The 15520-nt window shown below is 46.8% G+C and overlaps 2 protein-coding genes across 2 annotated transcripts; both read right to left on the bottom strand.

Annotated features, from left to right (window-relative positions):
- Positions 1-785: 785 nt before the first annotated feature.
- NDUFA6 (NADH:ubiquinone oxidoreductase subunit A6) lies at positions 786-2226 on the bottom strand. Its single transcript, XM_090141527.1, has 3 exons — positions 2060-2226; positions 1772-1887; positions 786-1038 (listed from the first exon to the last, which is right to left on the bottom strand). The coding sequence occupies exons 1-3, from the start codon at positions 2178-2180 to the stop codon at positions 907-909; spliced, it is 369 nt and encodes a 122-aa protein (XP_089997653.1). The 5' UTR covers positions 2181-2226; the 3' UTR covers positions 786-906.
- Positions 2227-3593: 1367 nt separating this feature from the next.
- Positions 3594-13218, bottom strand: LOC116233523 (cytochrome P450 2D17-like). Its single transcript, XM_090141438.1, has 9 exons — positions 10862-13218; positions 9741-9912; positions 8409-8561; positions 7083-7243; positions 6781-6954; positions 6183-6324; positions 5384-5571; positions 4619-4760; positions 3594-4229 (listed from the first exon to the last, which is right to left on the bottom strand). Exons 1-9 carry the CDS (start codon positions 11057-11059, stop codon positions 4051-4053), a joined length of 1509 nt encoding a protein of 502 aa, XP_089997564.1. The 5' UTR covers positions 11060-13218; the 3' UTR covers positions 3594-4050.
- Between the last annotated feature and the right edge of the window lie 2302 nt (positions 13219-15520).

Genomic DNA, 15520 nt, shown 5'->3' with positions numbered 1-15520 from the left:
TAAATCATCACACAAGACTTAAAAATTTCTCTGTTGCTAGTATCTTCAGTCACATCAGACAAGCTGCATACCAGCTGTTTTTTCAAATACCTTGAAAATTCAAAGACAAGTGATTTCATTTTTTAAACTCAGCACTTCTAATTTGACAGTTTTTTTATTTGCAGTTTAACTCTAGCTCAGTGACAGAAGGGAGGGGCCTCTTATCTAAGTAACCCCAACAGCTGTGCCTGAAGGCAGCTGGCAGGGTCTTCAGTCATTCAGCATCTGAGCTGTGCTCTCTTCCTCCAGACTCAGTTCATGTCATCTTGGGAGCCAGTCATGCCTATTTTCTACACTACCAAACTCCTCGTTGCTGCATTATTCTGCTGTGTCTGCTGTCCATTCCTGGCTGTTTCTTCAGCCCAATGTAACTAAATTTTACAGTGGAGAAATGGAGGCTACTAATCTTTTTAGGGTACAGCGGGCTTTTCGGGCCTATTGGATTTCAAGCCATTCTCTGCTAGGAAGTAAACAGAGAACAGTGTCAAAAACAAGGTCAACAAAAGCATAGCATGAATATCAGCAGGTCTCAAGAACAGTACTTTGGCAGCTACAATGGCTCTCTGACAGCCTACTTATGTCTGCTCTCCTCCAAAGAGCTGGCACCTCCACAAAGGGCTGCAGACTGAGCTCCACAACAGGGCTGCTGTGGTTATTCGGATACTCCAGGACAAACTCCACTCACTGAAAATACACACTGCTATAAGCCAGAAATCAACTTTCCATAGATACCATAACAGCTTGCATAAATTCCAGATTCAGATTTATTGAATAGGCTCCTAGTCTGCTATGCAATCTGTCTGTACAGATTTTTTTGTATTATGTAGAACTTTATTTGTAATACAAGACAGGAAGACAGAATTTGTTTCATGGATCGTGGCCTTCATAGAATTTGGACAGAAAGTCTTTAGGTCGTGGTGTTTCCGTCTCATGAAAATACCTCATGACATGTGTCCTTTGCTTCCATACATTTATGGTTTCTTGGAGATCCATTTTCCCCTGTGTAGAGACAGAAGAACTTTAGGCTGACTCTCAGGCATAGCTCAATTCTCATTATTCAGCACTATGGAACGTAGTGAAGCACACTGAGTAAAACTGTTTAACTAATGTTCTGCTAATGAGGATGATGCCCTGCTGTTTTTGGTGGTATGGACAGGACAAGGGCAACAGGCACAAACACTGGAAGTTCCATATGAACATGAGGAAGAACTTCTTTACTGTGACAATGACAGAGCATTAGAACAAGCTGCCCAGAGAGATTGTGAAGATTCTCCAGAGATATTCAAGATCTGCCTCTGTGCTTTCCTGTGTGACTTACCGTAGGAACCTGCTTTAGCAGGGGCATGGACTTGATGATCTGCAGAGGTGCTACAGCCATGAAAACTATGTGATTTTTTGAGTGCCTTTAAGTTTCACCCATTGTATCATCCAGGACTGTGTCTGCAGACTATTTTTAACCATTTCAAGATAGGGTAGGTGTCTCAAAATGCAGGAAATCCAGCAGATGGGCACAGCAATTCTTGGCTGAAAGGATTTCCATGCATTACAACAGCAAGGATCCTTTATTGCCACGGAGGCCTCTTTCAGATCCTTACACTTGGTGAATGACCAACATTTTGAACCCGACAGGCTGCATGCCTTGGACACACTGGGTGCATTACTGAGCCAGGAGAAGAGCCAAACAAAACCCAAAGCCAACCTCCCCCTCCAGGCAGGAATAACTCGGCTGTACCTTAATAACCAGCATGTCGATCACGCGCGGGTCCGTCACATGGGCGTTCTTCATGAACATCTCCCGCACCTTGTTGCGGCCCTGCTTCACCGTGATGTCCAGCTGGTACAGGTGCACTGCGGAAACAGCACAGCGCCTGAGCCCGTCCGCATGGCTTCTGCTTCCCTCTGACAGCCGCAGCCCCCCGCTCCCGGAGCGCTGCTCAGCCCCCAAGGGCTGCGGGGCGGCCGTTACGACCTTGAGCTCGCGGCCCCTCCTGCGCACGCGCGGCCGGCGCCGGGCCCTCACCCGCGTTGGGCACCTCGCGGTACCAGGCGCGGTACAGCTCCCTCACGCGCCGCTTGGCCTCGCCCAGGTCCCGGCTGAAGATGGGCTTCACGGCCGCAGCCCCCCTGCCCGCCACCGCCATCTTGCCGCGGCCGCCCCGTCCCGCACCGCGGCTCGCGGCACGCCCGCCCCCGCCGCCTCGGCAACGCGCTCGCCTTCCTATTGGCCTGCCGCGCTGCCACTCCAGCGTGCTCGGCCTGACTGGTAGAGAGGCGACCAATCAGCGCCGGGAGTGCGGGAGGAGGAGGAGGGGGAGGAGTGAGTGGGCGGGGCCTAGTTTCGCCGGACGGCGGCCGTCTGCTCCTCCTGGCGGTTGGGCCGGGCGGGCGAGAGGAGGCGGTGGGGACCGGCGGGCCGCGGGGCGGGGGCGGAGCTCCCGTGAGGAGGCGGTGGGGGCGGCTGTGGTAGGCCGGGGTGCGGCCGTCGGAGGAGCGCGGCGGCGTCGCGGCCCGTTCGTCCTGGCCGGGCTTGGGCAGCGCTCAGCGGCACCATCTGATCGGCTTTCGTGGCGGATGCGGCCAGGGGTTGGACTCGGTGCCCCGATGTGTGCGGACGCTGCAGCCTCGGCTGTTCGGCGATTGTCATTCGAACGAGCCATTATACACCCGTATACGAACACGAGCCTGCTGGGGTCCTTCAGTTTAGGTCTCTTCACACTCTTCAAAAGCGTGGCTGTGCGCTGGCTGCTTTATAGAAACGCTCGCCTTCTGTTCGGAGGTTCTGAAGGGACCTGAAAGGTAACGCTGAAAGGAGCTGGAAGGAACTGCGGGTGCTGGCTACGAGGAGAGGAACGGCACGTGAGTACGCGAGGTGGGTATCGAGCAGGACGGTCAGACAACCACAGGGGCCTTCCAGATCACTTTTATTTTGTCAGATTATTTTGTAGGTGAAAAACATCAGTGTGCAGTTCTGCTGAAGCTGAAATCTTAACAGTAGTATAGGTAATCATATACATAATGTGGTAGATTTCGTAGGTCCCAAAGTTAGTATGAAAAAGAGAAATGTATGCATGTGTGCACCCTTTCAGAGGGTTTTTATTGCAATTATGCATTCGTGCTACATTTTCTACCAACATGAACAACAACATTAACACCTGGCAAAACAACTGTTCAGCAATGTTGCAGGAAGAAAAAGCCACCTATGATACCTGCAGCTGGATCATTCAAACTGTAACTGTGTCAGTTTTAAACCTTCCCTGACTTTGAGTAATGATGAAAAAAGCAGTTTTGGCGAGCTAACTGGATAGGAGTTAGTAATGGCTATCCATAGTAATGGATAATGGTTAGCACCAGAATTCATCTTGAAATACATTTGTAGGAATGTATGTATTTCAGAAACTACCAGCTTCTGGAGCTGAAATGTCATATTGATAATTTAGGTACTCCTTGGTAGTTCTTCCTGCTGGAGTCCTAGTTGGCATGCATTTTGCTTTCTTTGGGGTTGTAAATGAAGGCAATGCAGTATGTGTACAATAAACTGCAGTATGCAGTATACATGAAGTAATGCATGGAGTTTACGTTTATTTCACAATCCGGAGCAAAACTCTGAAGCGATGTGTAGTCCTGCTGGGAAACGTGACTTTGTAAGTGCTGAAGCTCTCACCCTGCCCACCAAAAGCACGTGCCAAATCACTTGACATTGTGAGCCTTGTTTTTGCAGGAGTCAAGCCAGAGCTCTCCTGGGCACCTGGAGGGCAGGTAGAGACAGAGCACCAGAGGCAGAGAGTGGCCAGCAGGGAAGGGAGGTGTCCAGCAGCACTTGTCAGCTTTTTCCAAGGAATTGAGGACTAAAATTGAAATTAAGCTAAGCTAAGGATACTGGGCCACATCCTTACGTTACAAAGCTGGGGACATCAGCACAGACTTTGGATAACTAGATCCTGGCATGATCTGCATAGCCCTGCAACATTTCTGACAGTGTTTGTGGTGGTTTCTGAGTGAAGCGGTGCACGCTTATCTTGGAACAGCTTGCAACTGGTATGGGTGTGGGCTGTTTATAAAAGCAAAGTGACTGTCCTCCCGTGGCCTGGGCTGATCTTCAGGGATCGCAAAGGTGAACTTCTGCATGAGAGTGGTGAAGAAGATGAAGAGCTCCATCTTGGCCAGCTGTTCCCCCAGGCAGGCACGTCGACCTGCAAGAAGGAATGTCCATGAGAGAGGACACTGAACCACACTGAAATCACTGTGGGATGAGCACCCTTTGTGCGTAGACAAAGGATGGAGCAAAACACAATTCAGAAGCCTCCTTGCATTGAATGGAGAGAAGGAAGAAAGTGGGACTGCTTTGTTAACTGTGTGAAAAAGGCTGAGGCACTCACAGCTATTTAGTTAGGTGGTGCATCATGTCTGTCAGGCACAAAGTCACAGAATAATTGAGGTTGAAAGGGTCCCTGCAGGTCTTAGCACCTGCTGAACTGCAAAGATGAGGAAAAGGACAACCCTTGGACGTCCACTTCCCAGGACGCACATCACCGCTCCTGCTTGCACCAGACTTGTGGCTAGATCCTCCCCTTGGATTTACCTGCAGAGAAGGGCAGGAAGGCCTCTGGTCTCACAAACTGCCCGTTCTCATTCAGGAAGTGTTCGGGATAAAACTCATTTGGCTTCTTCCAGACTGTCTCATCCTTCAGCACGGAAGTCAAGTTGGTGATGACTGTCGTCCCCTGTACTCGTTCACAAGAGGAAACAATTTACATGAGAACCCCAGAATTATCTTAGCATGATAGATCAGTGCTGGTCCCTCTTTGGTCAATTTCTCCCACCTGATACTGCCCTTGTTAGGTGCTTCAAAATAATGCACCAAACTCTTCTTGACCTTACTGAAAACAGAGGTGCAGCATTTGCACATTTCCAGGAACACGCGTTGCCTGCAAACAGCCTCTGCTTCTCAGATCCCCATGGACTTGTTTTGTAGCTGGAAAGGAAAAGCTAACAGACTTCAAAGCCATACCTTTGCATGGGACATGGAAAACCTCAAAGTTTAAGTTTTATACATCAGGGAGTCATTGTGTGGCTTAAAAAACATCTCAGGCTTGCAATCCAGCCAGCACTGCCAGGGGAGAATGCTCCTGAGATGCCTCTGCAGTTGGTTCCCGCATAAGCAGTGTAAACCAGAGCACAAGTGCGACCATCTGTGTGATCTTAGTATTTCCAAATTCCTAAGTCAGTGTTCTCCATGGCTGTGCTTTGGGGCAGAAGGGACAAAACTGCAGAGTTGTGTGCGGTCACTCCAGGCCTGGCCTCTTCCTGGGGCATGATGCTGCATTGGCTGTCTGGCCACACCCACCTTGGGAATGAAGAAACCTTGAAGCTCTGTGTCTCGGTATGTCATGTGAGGTAGCCCCATAGGAACAATGTCCCCACAGCGTTGTACTTCGTGGATGACAGCATTGGTGTAGGGCATGTTCGCTTGGTCTGCCATGGTGGGTGGTCGGTTTCTTCCAATCACCTTATCAATCTCTCTGTGGACTTTACCTAAAAGCAGCACAGCTTAGGAATTAGAGCTTCCTTAGATAATCAGAAGGGGCTGGCACAAGTTATAGGAAAGCTGGCAGCATGAGCTGAGCAGGCACTGGGTGAGAGCAGGACGAGCAATTATAGAATGAGCAGAAACTGATGGGAATATACTTTTTCAGTTGTTCAGAAAGATCTCTATAATTATTAGTTGAGCACACTGCCTTTAATGAAATTCCTCTTATCTGACATTCTGCCTTACCCCTCCTCTATGTGACTGAAATTGTACTTGTGCAATGCGGTGTTTGAGAATTAAAACATCTTAGTGTCTAATACAGGAAGGATGGCACCATGGCCACTGGAAGTCCCCCAGCAGCCTTCAGTAGGAGGGAACTGGCCTTGGAATTCTCTTCCAACTCCAGTAATTTCAGCCAGTTCCCTACCAGTCTCGCTAAGCTGTGCTATAACAGCTGTATGTGGGGAAGCGTTTCTCCTGGTTTCTCCCAGACCCACAATTCCCAAGGCTGTTTCTTTTTGCAGAAAGCCCAAAATATGGAGAGATGTGCAGTGTCCTTGCAGTGAAATGAGTGTTCAGAGGAACATACCACACCTCCACTTGTTCTCTCACTTACTCTGTATTTCTGGGTACAAAAGCATGAACAGGAATGCCCATCGGAGAGTGGTGGATGTGGTCTGAGAACCAGCTACCAGCAAGTCTGAGGTCACCAGGCTAAGATTGCTTTTATTGAAACCATTCTCTTCAGCCTCCTTACCCTGCAGATAGCAAACAAATGTGTGACAGGAGCAAAGACACTTTCTTGAGTGAGAAGACTTTCTTTCAGAGAAGTACTGAGAAGCAGTAGATCATTTTTGCTGACCAGGAATTCATTGGCAGAGTAGAGCACAACGCAAGCTGTGGTCTGTGTGTGACTGATGTACTAAAATCATGCCGTTACCACTGTACTCCTCGATCCTGAGATGTGAAAAAGTTATACCTACTTTCACAGTGAATGCCTTGTGCTCTCAACTCAGCAGGCCACCGCAACTTTCTGTAATATCCGCACCCAGAGGAAGTGGAACACTACTACACAGGCTGTACATATCTGAAAACCCACATAGCAGAGAGGAGGCTGCACTGATATAGCAAATGCTATATCAGCTTCTATCAACAAGTTTAAAGAAGTAGAGGAATTTCCCCGGGACTCTGAGATTCTGTTGATCTCTTCCTACCTTTGTCATTTCCTTTAAAAATGCATCAGTGAAGTCTCGGGTATAAGCTGGGTTCCAGGTCCCCTTGTGCTTCTCTACGAGCTTTTCTGTGAAGTCGATGTATTCCTTTTGGCATCGAAAGATCTTCTGTGGCAGTCCAGGGATGCGCAACAAAATGGGTGCCACATTAAGAAGCTGGCAGGCCAGAACCATACAGAAAGAGAAAAGATATTATGTGATACAAAACAAAAAACAATGGAAACACAGTGCTCTCAAGTGGCAGAGGTCAGTGTCTTACAGAACTTAATACACTTCTGCATTACCTGAGGCATGAATCCAACTTCTTCATTCAGGGAGTTTTCAAACAAAGTTAACAGCTTCTTGAATGTCTTGTCTGCATAGTCAAAACGCTCTCCATAGGTGATGGTACAGATCAGATTGCTGACTGCATTATTTACAAGAAATCGTGGATCAAAAGGACGACCTACAAATGGAAATGAATATCAAGCAAAGAGGCTAAGCAACATCACGCTGTGGTACTGCAGCTTCAAGAACACACACATATCTCTTTGTTGTTTTCATGAGAAAATGCCCTCAAAATGCTGAAAGTAGGAATACATCATAGTAGGAAGAGAAGATGTTCTTATCTCCTACTATGGATTGCTGGACATTGTTAGAATAAGAAAGGTCCCAAAGAAAAGCCAAGTTACAGGGTTGTTCTTTCACATGTCAGATAGCACATCTTCCTGAGTCTAATGGTAGTTGATGTGTGAAAGCTGTCAGATTTGTTTTGTCATGTATGATAATATTGATGTCATGGAATCGTAGAATGGTTTCTGTAGGAATTTATCTCTAAGCCCACCTAGTCCCAACTCCTGCTGTTGATACACACTAGCTCAGGCTGCCCAAGGCCCCATCCAACTTAGCTTTGAGTGCCTCCAGTGACACAGCTTCTACTGGCAACCTGTTTCAGTGTCTCACTACTTTCTGGGTAAAGATTTTCCTCCTCTCCCCTCTTTCACTTTAAAATTGCTTCCTTTTGTCATATCACTATCAAATCATGTAAAAGATCAATCTCCTTCCTGATTATAAGCTCCCCTCAAATACTGGAATGCCACAGTGAGGTCTCCCTGCAGCATTCTCCTCTGTGGGCTGAACAAACTGAGCTCTCCCAACCCTTCTTGGTAGGAGAGGAGTTCTAGCCCTCTGAGCATCCCCATGGCTTCCTCTGGTCCCACTCCAACATCTCTATGTCTTTCTTGTGGGTGCCCCAGCCCTGAATGTAGTACTCCAGATGGGGCCACACAAGGACAGAGTACAGGAAGACAACCACCTCCACCAGTGGAGCCACCATGTTCCACCCTGTTACACCTAACTTCACATGGGTAATAGTTACCCAGCTCTGGAAATAATTGTATTTTACTTCTGCTTATTTTATTTCCTGTTTGAAATAGATTAGCCTTACAGTAGCCCCCATGTGTAAGGTAGAAGTGGCTTTACAGCACAACAGGTTCAGTAACCATTATTCTGATGGACTTGAAACACGACATGCAAAGAGGAGAAGCTGTATCACTCTATTGCCTTTTTCTGTTTGATTGTTTGGGTTTTTTTATCAGAACATTTTCTCCGTCCTGCTGCATGTGACAAACCTCCTTCAGAATTGATTGCAGAGCACAGAAATCCGGCTTCCTCAGTCACTCGCTCTTCCAAGGACTTCTTTCCCATTCCAAAGTTCCTCAGGGTAGTGAGCGTGAATTTCCTTAGCTCCTTCCAGACATGCCCATATCTTGCCAAAACAACCCCTGGAAATAAGAGTGTCCAAGAAACATCAGGAGCTCTGAGCTGTACACCATACAATGTTTGCTAGAAAAGAACAAGTGTGAGTTTGGAGGTTCACATCAGGGGGAAGAGAGAGGGAAAAAAAAAAACAACGTAGGACTGCGTATGGCTTGTTCATACAGCCATTCTAAAAACTTAGTACTGCACGTTCTAATGCAGATACCTGTCTAGCAAAGGTGGAAATGGGGGAATTCAGGGAGGGCATTGGAAAGAAACATTCCTCCAAATTATTCAGCACTGTGTCCTCAGCTTGCATGAACTGGGTAGCATTTTGTGTAGAGGATCTGATGCGGAGGGGTGCTTTCTTCTGTCTTGGAATAAAGTTGCCATCTTTATGTCATGACAAGGACATGGTCATAGGGTGGCAATGGGCAGCGGGCAGAGGGAACTACGAGCTCTCACCCTGGCATGCAAGTTGTAGCACTGATGGTATTCTCACACTGCTGAAGAGGTGTGTGCTAGTGCCTGGAGCTGTACTACAGCCACTTTCTGGAGCTGCTAGTTCACCTGATTCTGTGACCACAGAAGAGTGGCAGATGTACAAGGATATTGGCTAGAGGGACATGTGTCTTTGTTTTATGTTTTTTGGTTTTCAGTATTCCACATCAAAACATTATGTGGAATTAAAGTGTTAGTGCTCCAGTTCCAGGTACCTATCCCTATACATTACAGAAGTCATGGGATCTTACCCTTCCCGGTGGGGCGGTCTCTTACTGCCTGGCAGTGGGTGCTGCAGGGTGCTTTCCTAGCTGTTCCAAGCTTTTCAGGTTTGACTCGGTCTCAGGAACTCTCTCTCTCCTATCTTATTTGATTTATTAGTCTCAATTTCAATTAGATTGTATTATATTGTGTTATCTTGCATTCTGATATCATGTTAGTAAAATACGTTTTCCTCCATAGATTGTTGCTGCTGTTTTTTTTTTTTTCCTCCCTTCCTTCCTTCCCATTTTGTGGGGCCGGGGGGGGGAAGGTGGGGGGACAGGGGCCTAATGCCCCCTGTCACGGGCATAGATTGATCTAGTTAACTCCGTGACAACGTGTGAATGTGGCTTTACACTGGGAAAATCTTCTGTCTACTCATTATCTAGCCAGTCCTCCTTGCGCTAGTGCCTGTGGGAAATGTATGTTTGCAAAGGACCTGCCTTCAGATTTATGTCCATAGCCCAGATGTTCATATATCGGCATGTATGGCCGGTCAGCAAATTCCTCCGATTTGTTGACCAGGGCTTCCTTCACTGTGTTGTACCCATTCAGCACTACCACATTGGCCCAGCAGTTCTGGAGACTGAAGACATTTCCAAACTTCTTGCGAAACTGCCAACATAAAAAAATCATGGCCCTGAAGATGATCTGGCATGCAATAGTGTGGGAAAGTAATGTCAAAAAAATATCCCTGTGTCTTTTCTTAGGGTCTGCCTGTTTGGTGGTTTGTACTGTTTTATTAGGAGACCTTCCAGCTGACCTTTGACCATTTTTGTCCCTTCCTTTCTACCTTCATTTTGTTCTTTTCCTCTCTCTCTTTCTGTCTTTTTCTTTCACTGTCTTTACTTTTTCTTTCCTTGCCTTGCCTTGTTTTTTTTTGCTTGCATTTTCTCCCCTCCCCTTTTCCTCTTCCCTTCCTTGTTTCCCTTTTTCCCCCTTTTCCCCTTTTCTGCTCTCTCCACCTTACCCCCTGTTTCCTCCTGTCAACCCCTTCCCTCCTGCCCCTTTCCCCTTCTCTCTATCCTTCTATCCTTTTTTTTTTTTAATTATTGCAGTTGGATTTGAAAGGGCATTAATACTTCAGTGACACTGGAAATACATCATTAAGAGCAACTAGTGGTCAAGTAACCAGTAATCAGTGCAGTGAGAATGACCTTGATTTGATATGATTTGAAAATGATAATCTTTTGGATGCTATGCAGGCAAACACTACAAATGGTTTAGTTTCTACATTTGGCATGTTTTGGACAGACCGCTAAAGCAGTTTTGTCATAGAGAAGGAGCCTTTGGAGTTTGCACACTGAAGTAAAAGCCCATGGCTGATCTGCTGGAAGCCGTGCTGTGCTTTTCCTTTGAGAAGAGATAATGCCTGACTTTGAATAGAAATGCTACGGTCATTTTTGGCACTACTGATGGGGCACATCCTGCAAGCCTCTGTCTTTAACTGAAACTGCCAGATGGCTGTAGGCATGCTTGGTAAATTCACAGAGCAGTCTGCCATTCCTGCAACACTTCCCCAACCCGCAGAGTGCCGTGCATGTTGGCTGGGTCCACTACTCACCTTCTCGAAGGAGAGAATCGGGTTGTTGTAGTTAATGTATGGCATGGTCCCAACAAACGGCAGCGACACTGGGCCTGGGGGGTAACGGCTCCACTTCTTTCTGCGCTTCATGAAATCAAGAAGCACGGTAAAGACTGTAAGAAAAACTCCCAGTACAGAGATGTTGCTCCAAGATGACAGCCACAGGAGCAGTGTCATTTTGTAGTCTGTCTCCTCCTCAGTCTTCCTGTTTTGACCCAGCACTGTTTCTGTCCTTCACTTCTGCCTCCTTCTCCTTTCTCCTGCTCCCCTCCCCTGGCAGCTGTCCTCTTCTTCTTGCTTTGTCCTCTTCTTCAGCCCTTCTTTTTCTGCCTCCTGCTCCCCTCTCCCCGTTGTTGCTGACTTTTAAACATGGAATTTGGTTTGGACCCAGAGCTCCTCCTCTGATCAGCTCAGCGTTGGGGGAGTGGCGATAAGGGCTGTTCCTTTTCCTCCTCCAGCTCTTTGCGAAATCTGTAGGTCAAAGGCCTCCTTGTCCCTGCCACCATGGAGCACAGGCAGTTGTGCTGTCTTTGGGGTAGGGCTGGGTGATGTCCAGGTGTTTGCCTGTCCTGTTCCACAGCCAAGGTGGGATTGAAGTGCACAAGGCAATCCAGTCCTGCTGCATACACACCGGAGGTTTTGAAAGAGTTTAGGTCTGTTGTCTTGTTGTTCGTACAGACAAGTCAGGGGAGATGTACAGCCTAAACGCAGGCTGTTCAGATTTCTGCTTGCAGGGCTGAGAATTTATTCCACTGGAACTTTTGAAAGCTTTGGTTTGGTCACGCCTTTCCTTACAGAAAGCGCATACTTCACAGAAGTAATCTTACTACAGTGGCCTGAGAAAACAATCTTTGTTCAACCCCACATGTCAGTCAATGCAGTGACCTTGATTTTTGTAGAACACATCTCAATTACTGGGGAGAAAACACATGCTTACAGGCAGCCTTGCATTTCCAGCCTTTGGGACAGCAGTAATCCAATCAAAATTATGGAAATTAGTCAATGTATTTCCTAAAACAGCACAGCTCTGTGCTCCTGGCATAATTGCTATTAGGGATCAATAAAGCTCTCCATTATGACAATTAGCTCTGGCTAGAAAGAAGCAATAAACCCATCACTGTTTGATTTGTGATCTCAACATTTTCAGAGAAAAGCTCCTAATGGATCAACTCCTGCAACGGTGTTGGAGAGCTGAGAAAATGATATACCTGCAAAGACTGCAGTGATCTCTGGTATGCAGTCAGGGCCTCAAAGTGCCTGTACCCTGAAGAGTGTCCCATACAGAGCCTGTACAGCATGATCAGAGAAACTCCAGCATGTCCCTTGTGAAAGCTTTGTGACTCAGTATTATCTCAGGCACTTGGAAACACAGACAGGTGGGGAACCAAACAAGAGGAATTACACAACTGCATAGTTATAATTTCTCTTGGATTAGAGTCACGGTGGAATAATTCATGTGAATGAGAGCTGCCACAGATGGACAGAGATCCTTCTGGAAGAACAGTCTGGACAAGGTGAGCACACCTGTAGAGGTAGTGCTTCTTGCAGAGGATGCAGAGAGCTTTACTTTGGGACAGGACCTGGTCAAGGAGAGAAAGCCAGTGGTGCCATTTCACATCAGCGTAGGGCTGAGGACTTACAGGTGTGCTTCAGCATGAAGGCTCTGTGGTCTGACACAAGCCAGATGTGTGCTGGAATTTGCTGTAGACAATTTCTTGTCGCAAGTGACTGATGAGCCAATTGGGGGAGATGTTCTGCTGGGCTTGTTTTTTACAAACAAGGAGGAACTGGTGCAGGATGTGTCAGTCAAGCGTACATTTACCTGCAGCAGTCATGACCCTGTGGAATTTAAAATCCTGTGCGAAGTTGGCAGATCAGATATCATTAAAACCCTTGCCCTCAAGAGAACAGATTTCTCCTTATTTAGGGATCCAGCTGGCATGATCCCAAAAGGGGCTGGAGAGTAGAAGGGCCCTGGAGAGTTGCTTGTTCTTCAAGGACGGCTTCCTCAAAGCATGAGAGCAGTGGATGTCATTAAGTACCCTGACTTTGGCCGTGGGTGTCCAACCTTTTCAGCTTGCCTGGGCCGCATTTAGTGAATAGAAATTGTCTTGGACTGCATAGATGTAGGTAGCTCCAAAAGTAATCCTCCTATTTATTTCTGTGGAAACAACAGATAGAACGAGCACAATAACACTATTTGATAGAAAAATTCTCAGATATAAAACAGCATTTTTCATCATAGTCACCACCATTAGCTACATATTTTCACCAGCAATGAACAAGACCCTGCACGCTGTGCTCATAACAACCCGTACCAGCGAAGATGACCCACTGTCACCACTGCGGAAATATACCACCCACACAATAGGAATATTTCCTTCAGCTCTCAGACGGGGTTTCTTCAAATCCCAGGGGCTGCTTTCCCCCTGGGAAAAATATGCATGTCTTTGTGCTCTGTCAGTTATGAGATGAGCTATGTGAAGTTACAGAAACTGTGTGTGGATGTTACTATTCTATAAATGATGTCCTGCAATGAAGTGGCTTGGGTTGAAAGGGACCCTAATAGACATCAGGTTCCAAATCCCCTGCTGTGGAAATATTTATTTATTTATTTGTTTATATAAAATTTATATATATATATATATATATATATATATATATATATATATATATAATACATACATGTAACTTATTGATCTTGTAGAATGAAGCATCCAGAAGTAACGTAATGCAAGGATTGCAAAGATTAGTATTGGCTGCACAATGTTTATTCCACCTTTCTGTCCATATACACCACTGTATCATTGCCAATTGCAGTCCTGTACTGCTTCTCCATCCAGAAAGACCTTCTCCTTGTTCATAGGGTAGATGGCGACCAATTAGTAATCCTGCTTTATAGTAACTGAATTCAAAACCTAAATTGCTGCCTGCTGCTCACACTCTACTTTTGTTGGGCTTTTCCACAGATGTCAGCAGTGTCTGTATGAAGCCGGCAATCTTTAGTACTCAGAGCATCCCTCTGAAGCATCACCAAAGGACAAAATGTAACATAATTCAAAATGACCACCTAAATGCTGGCACCTAACAAGAAAAGCCTAGCAGCAGAGTCAGAGGGATCCAAACTACCCTGAACAGCCGCATACTCTGTGCCCAGCGCCTGACTGGATCACAGATTTGACACAGATTTGGCAGGGTGTGAAGGGCCTGTTGATGAAAACTGCAGCTTGTGCAATTAATTATACAGCATCACATGCTTATTCCCCAGGTGAAAGTCCCAGTTGCTGAGCAGCTGCCAGCAGTCAGGAGCTTCAACACTGGAGCCAGCCAGGACACACAATAGGAATGTTTCCTTCAGCTCTCAGACGGGGTTTCTTCAAATCCCAGGGGCTGCTTTCCCCCCAGCACCATTAGGAGGATCTAAACCTCAGCAGTATACTGTTCTGGAGCAACAAAGCCTCTTGTAAGAGCCCAGTGAGAAGGGAACCAAAACAGCCATTCCACCTGACCACCTCCCAGGGTACTGCAGAGCTGGGACTACATAGAACCAACAAACTCGTCCTCTGCTTTCTCGCCAGAGGGCCATCGCTCCTTTGGGTCCTCCTTCCACATTCTTTCACCAGCCCAATCTGTCTCTTGCCTACTGTGTCCTTACACAAGCAGCATACATGGGCTGGAAAGGGCAAGGGGAGAGCAGGTGAGAGCAGTTTCACACTTGTCCCCTGCCATTGCCAGCCTCTGTCAGCCAGTGATCACCACTACCTGCACCCTGCAGACAGCTCCTGGGAATTTGAGCTGAAAAGCTGAGATCTCTATTAAGCACATGCAGACTGGGTTTTCAAATGCTTTGTAACACGGTCAAGCTTGAGCTCAGTGTTAGGGAGCGGGTGCAATGTCTCTTCCTACCAGAATGCTGCCTTCTGCCAAGATGCAAGTGCAATACTTCAAAGCGTTAAACCAAGAAAGGAGAATGTCACCAGAAATTTTTCTAATGGGTTGGAGGAAGGTGAGATAAACAATCGGTTCCTCAGAACGGTTTCAGACATTAGAAATGGATTAACAATTTTTTGGCTGTATATTCCCAAACAAATTTAGCCCAAGGCACAGCGCCTGCTAGGGGAGTTTTAGTCTCCATCGCTTCACTGTGATATTGTTGGAGTTCAGACAGCACTTTGTACATTATCAGTTATTTGTACAGCTTTAAGATGGGTTGAGCAATCAGCTTGCTTATGACAAAGCAGGCAGCAAACCTGAAATAGCCAAGTCTTTCATAATTACTGTTACTATGACTTACTGCCAGCCTTCCCACAGTGCACAGTGATCTGTTCTTCAGGCTCTTCGTTAAATTCCCTGCGGCTATTCCCTGCACCTATCCCACCAGCTCACCTGTAACGAAAGCAAGGCCTGGTTGTGTTCTGCTTCTGCTGCCCATTCTCAGGGAAGGAATGGCAGCTGTCGCCCTGACTCGTCTCAGGCCCAACGCCACGGCTCTGTTCCAGCTGCTGGTTTGGGTTTGTTCTCCTTAAGATTCCCAATTGCAGTGAATATATTGCACTTCTTTTCATTTTTGGATTAGTGCTGATGCTGTGCGGTTTTTCTCAGCTATACAGGAGCATCCAGGGGAATTTTGGACAGAGT

Source organism: Phasianus colchicus, chromosome 1 (assembly GCF_987193195.1).
Source record: "Phasianus colchicus chromosome 1, bPhaCol1.hap1.1, whole genome shotgun sequence".
Lineage (NCBI taxonomy): Eukaryota > Metazoa > Chordata > Aves > Galliformes > Phasianidae > Phasianus > Phasianus colchicus.
This window is presented reverse-complemented; position numbering and strand designations above follow the sequence as displayed.

Excerpts from the sequence above, each read along its gene's own strand:
- NDUFA6 (XM_090141527.1), bottom strand. The coding sequence starts at position 2,180 with ATGGCGGTGGCGGGCAGGGGGGCTGCGGCCGTGAAGCCCATCTTCAGC. Across the intron at positions 1,888-2,059 it reads CCGCGAGGTGCCCAACGCGG|TGCACCTGTACCAGCTGGAC; the intron begins GTGAGGGCCCGG and ends CTGTTTCCGCAG. Across the intron at positions 1,039-1,771 it reads TCGACATGCTGGTTATTAAG|GGGAAAATGGATCTCCAAGA; the intron begins GTACAGCCGAGT and ends GTCTCTACACAG.
- LOC116233523 (XM_090141438.1), bottom strand. The coding sequence starts at position 11,059 with ATGACACTGCTCCTGTGGCTGTCATCTTGGAGCAACATCTCTGTACTG. Across the intron at positions 6,955-7,082 it reads AAGTTGGATTCATGCCTCAG|CTTCTTAATGTGGCACCCAT; the intron begins GTAATGCAGAAG and ends CTGGCCTGCCAG. Across the intron at positions 4,761-5,383 it reads AAGGTTTCTTCATTCCCAAG|GGGACGACAGTCATCACCAA; the intron begins GTGGGTGTGGCC and ends GAACGAGTACAG.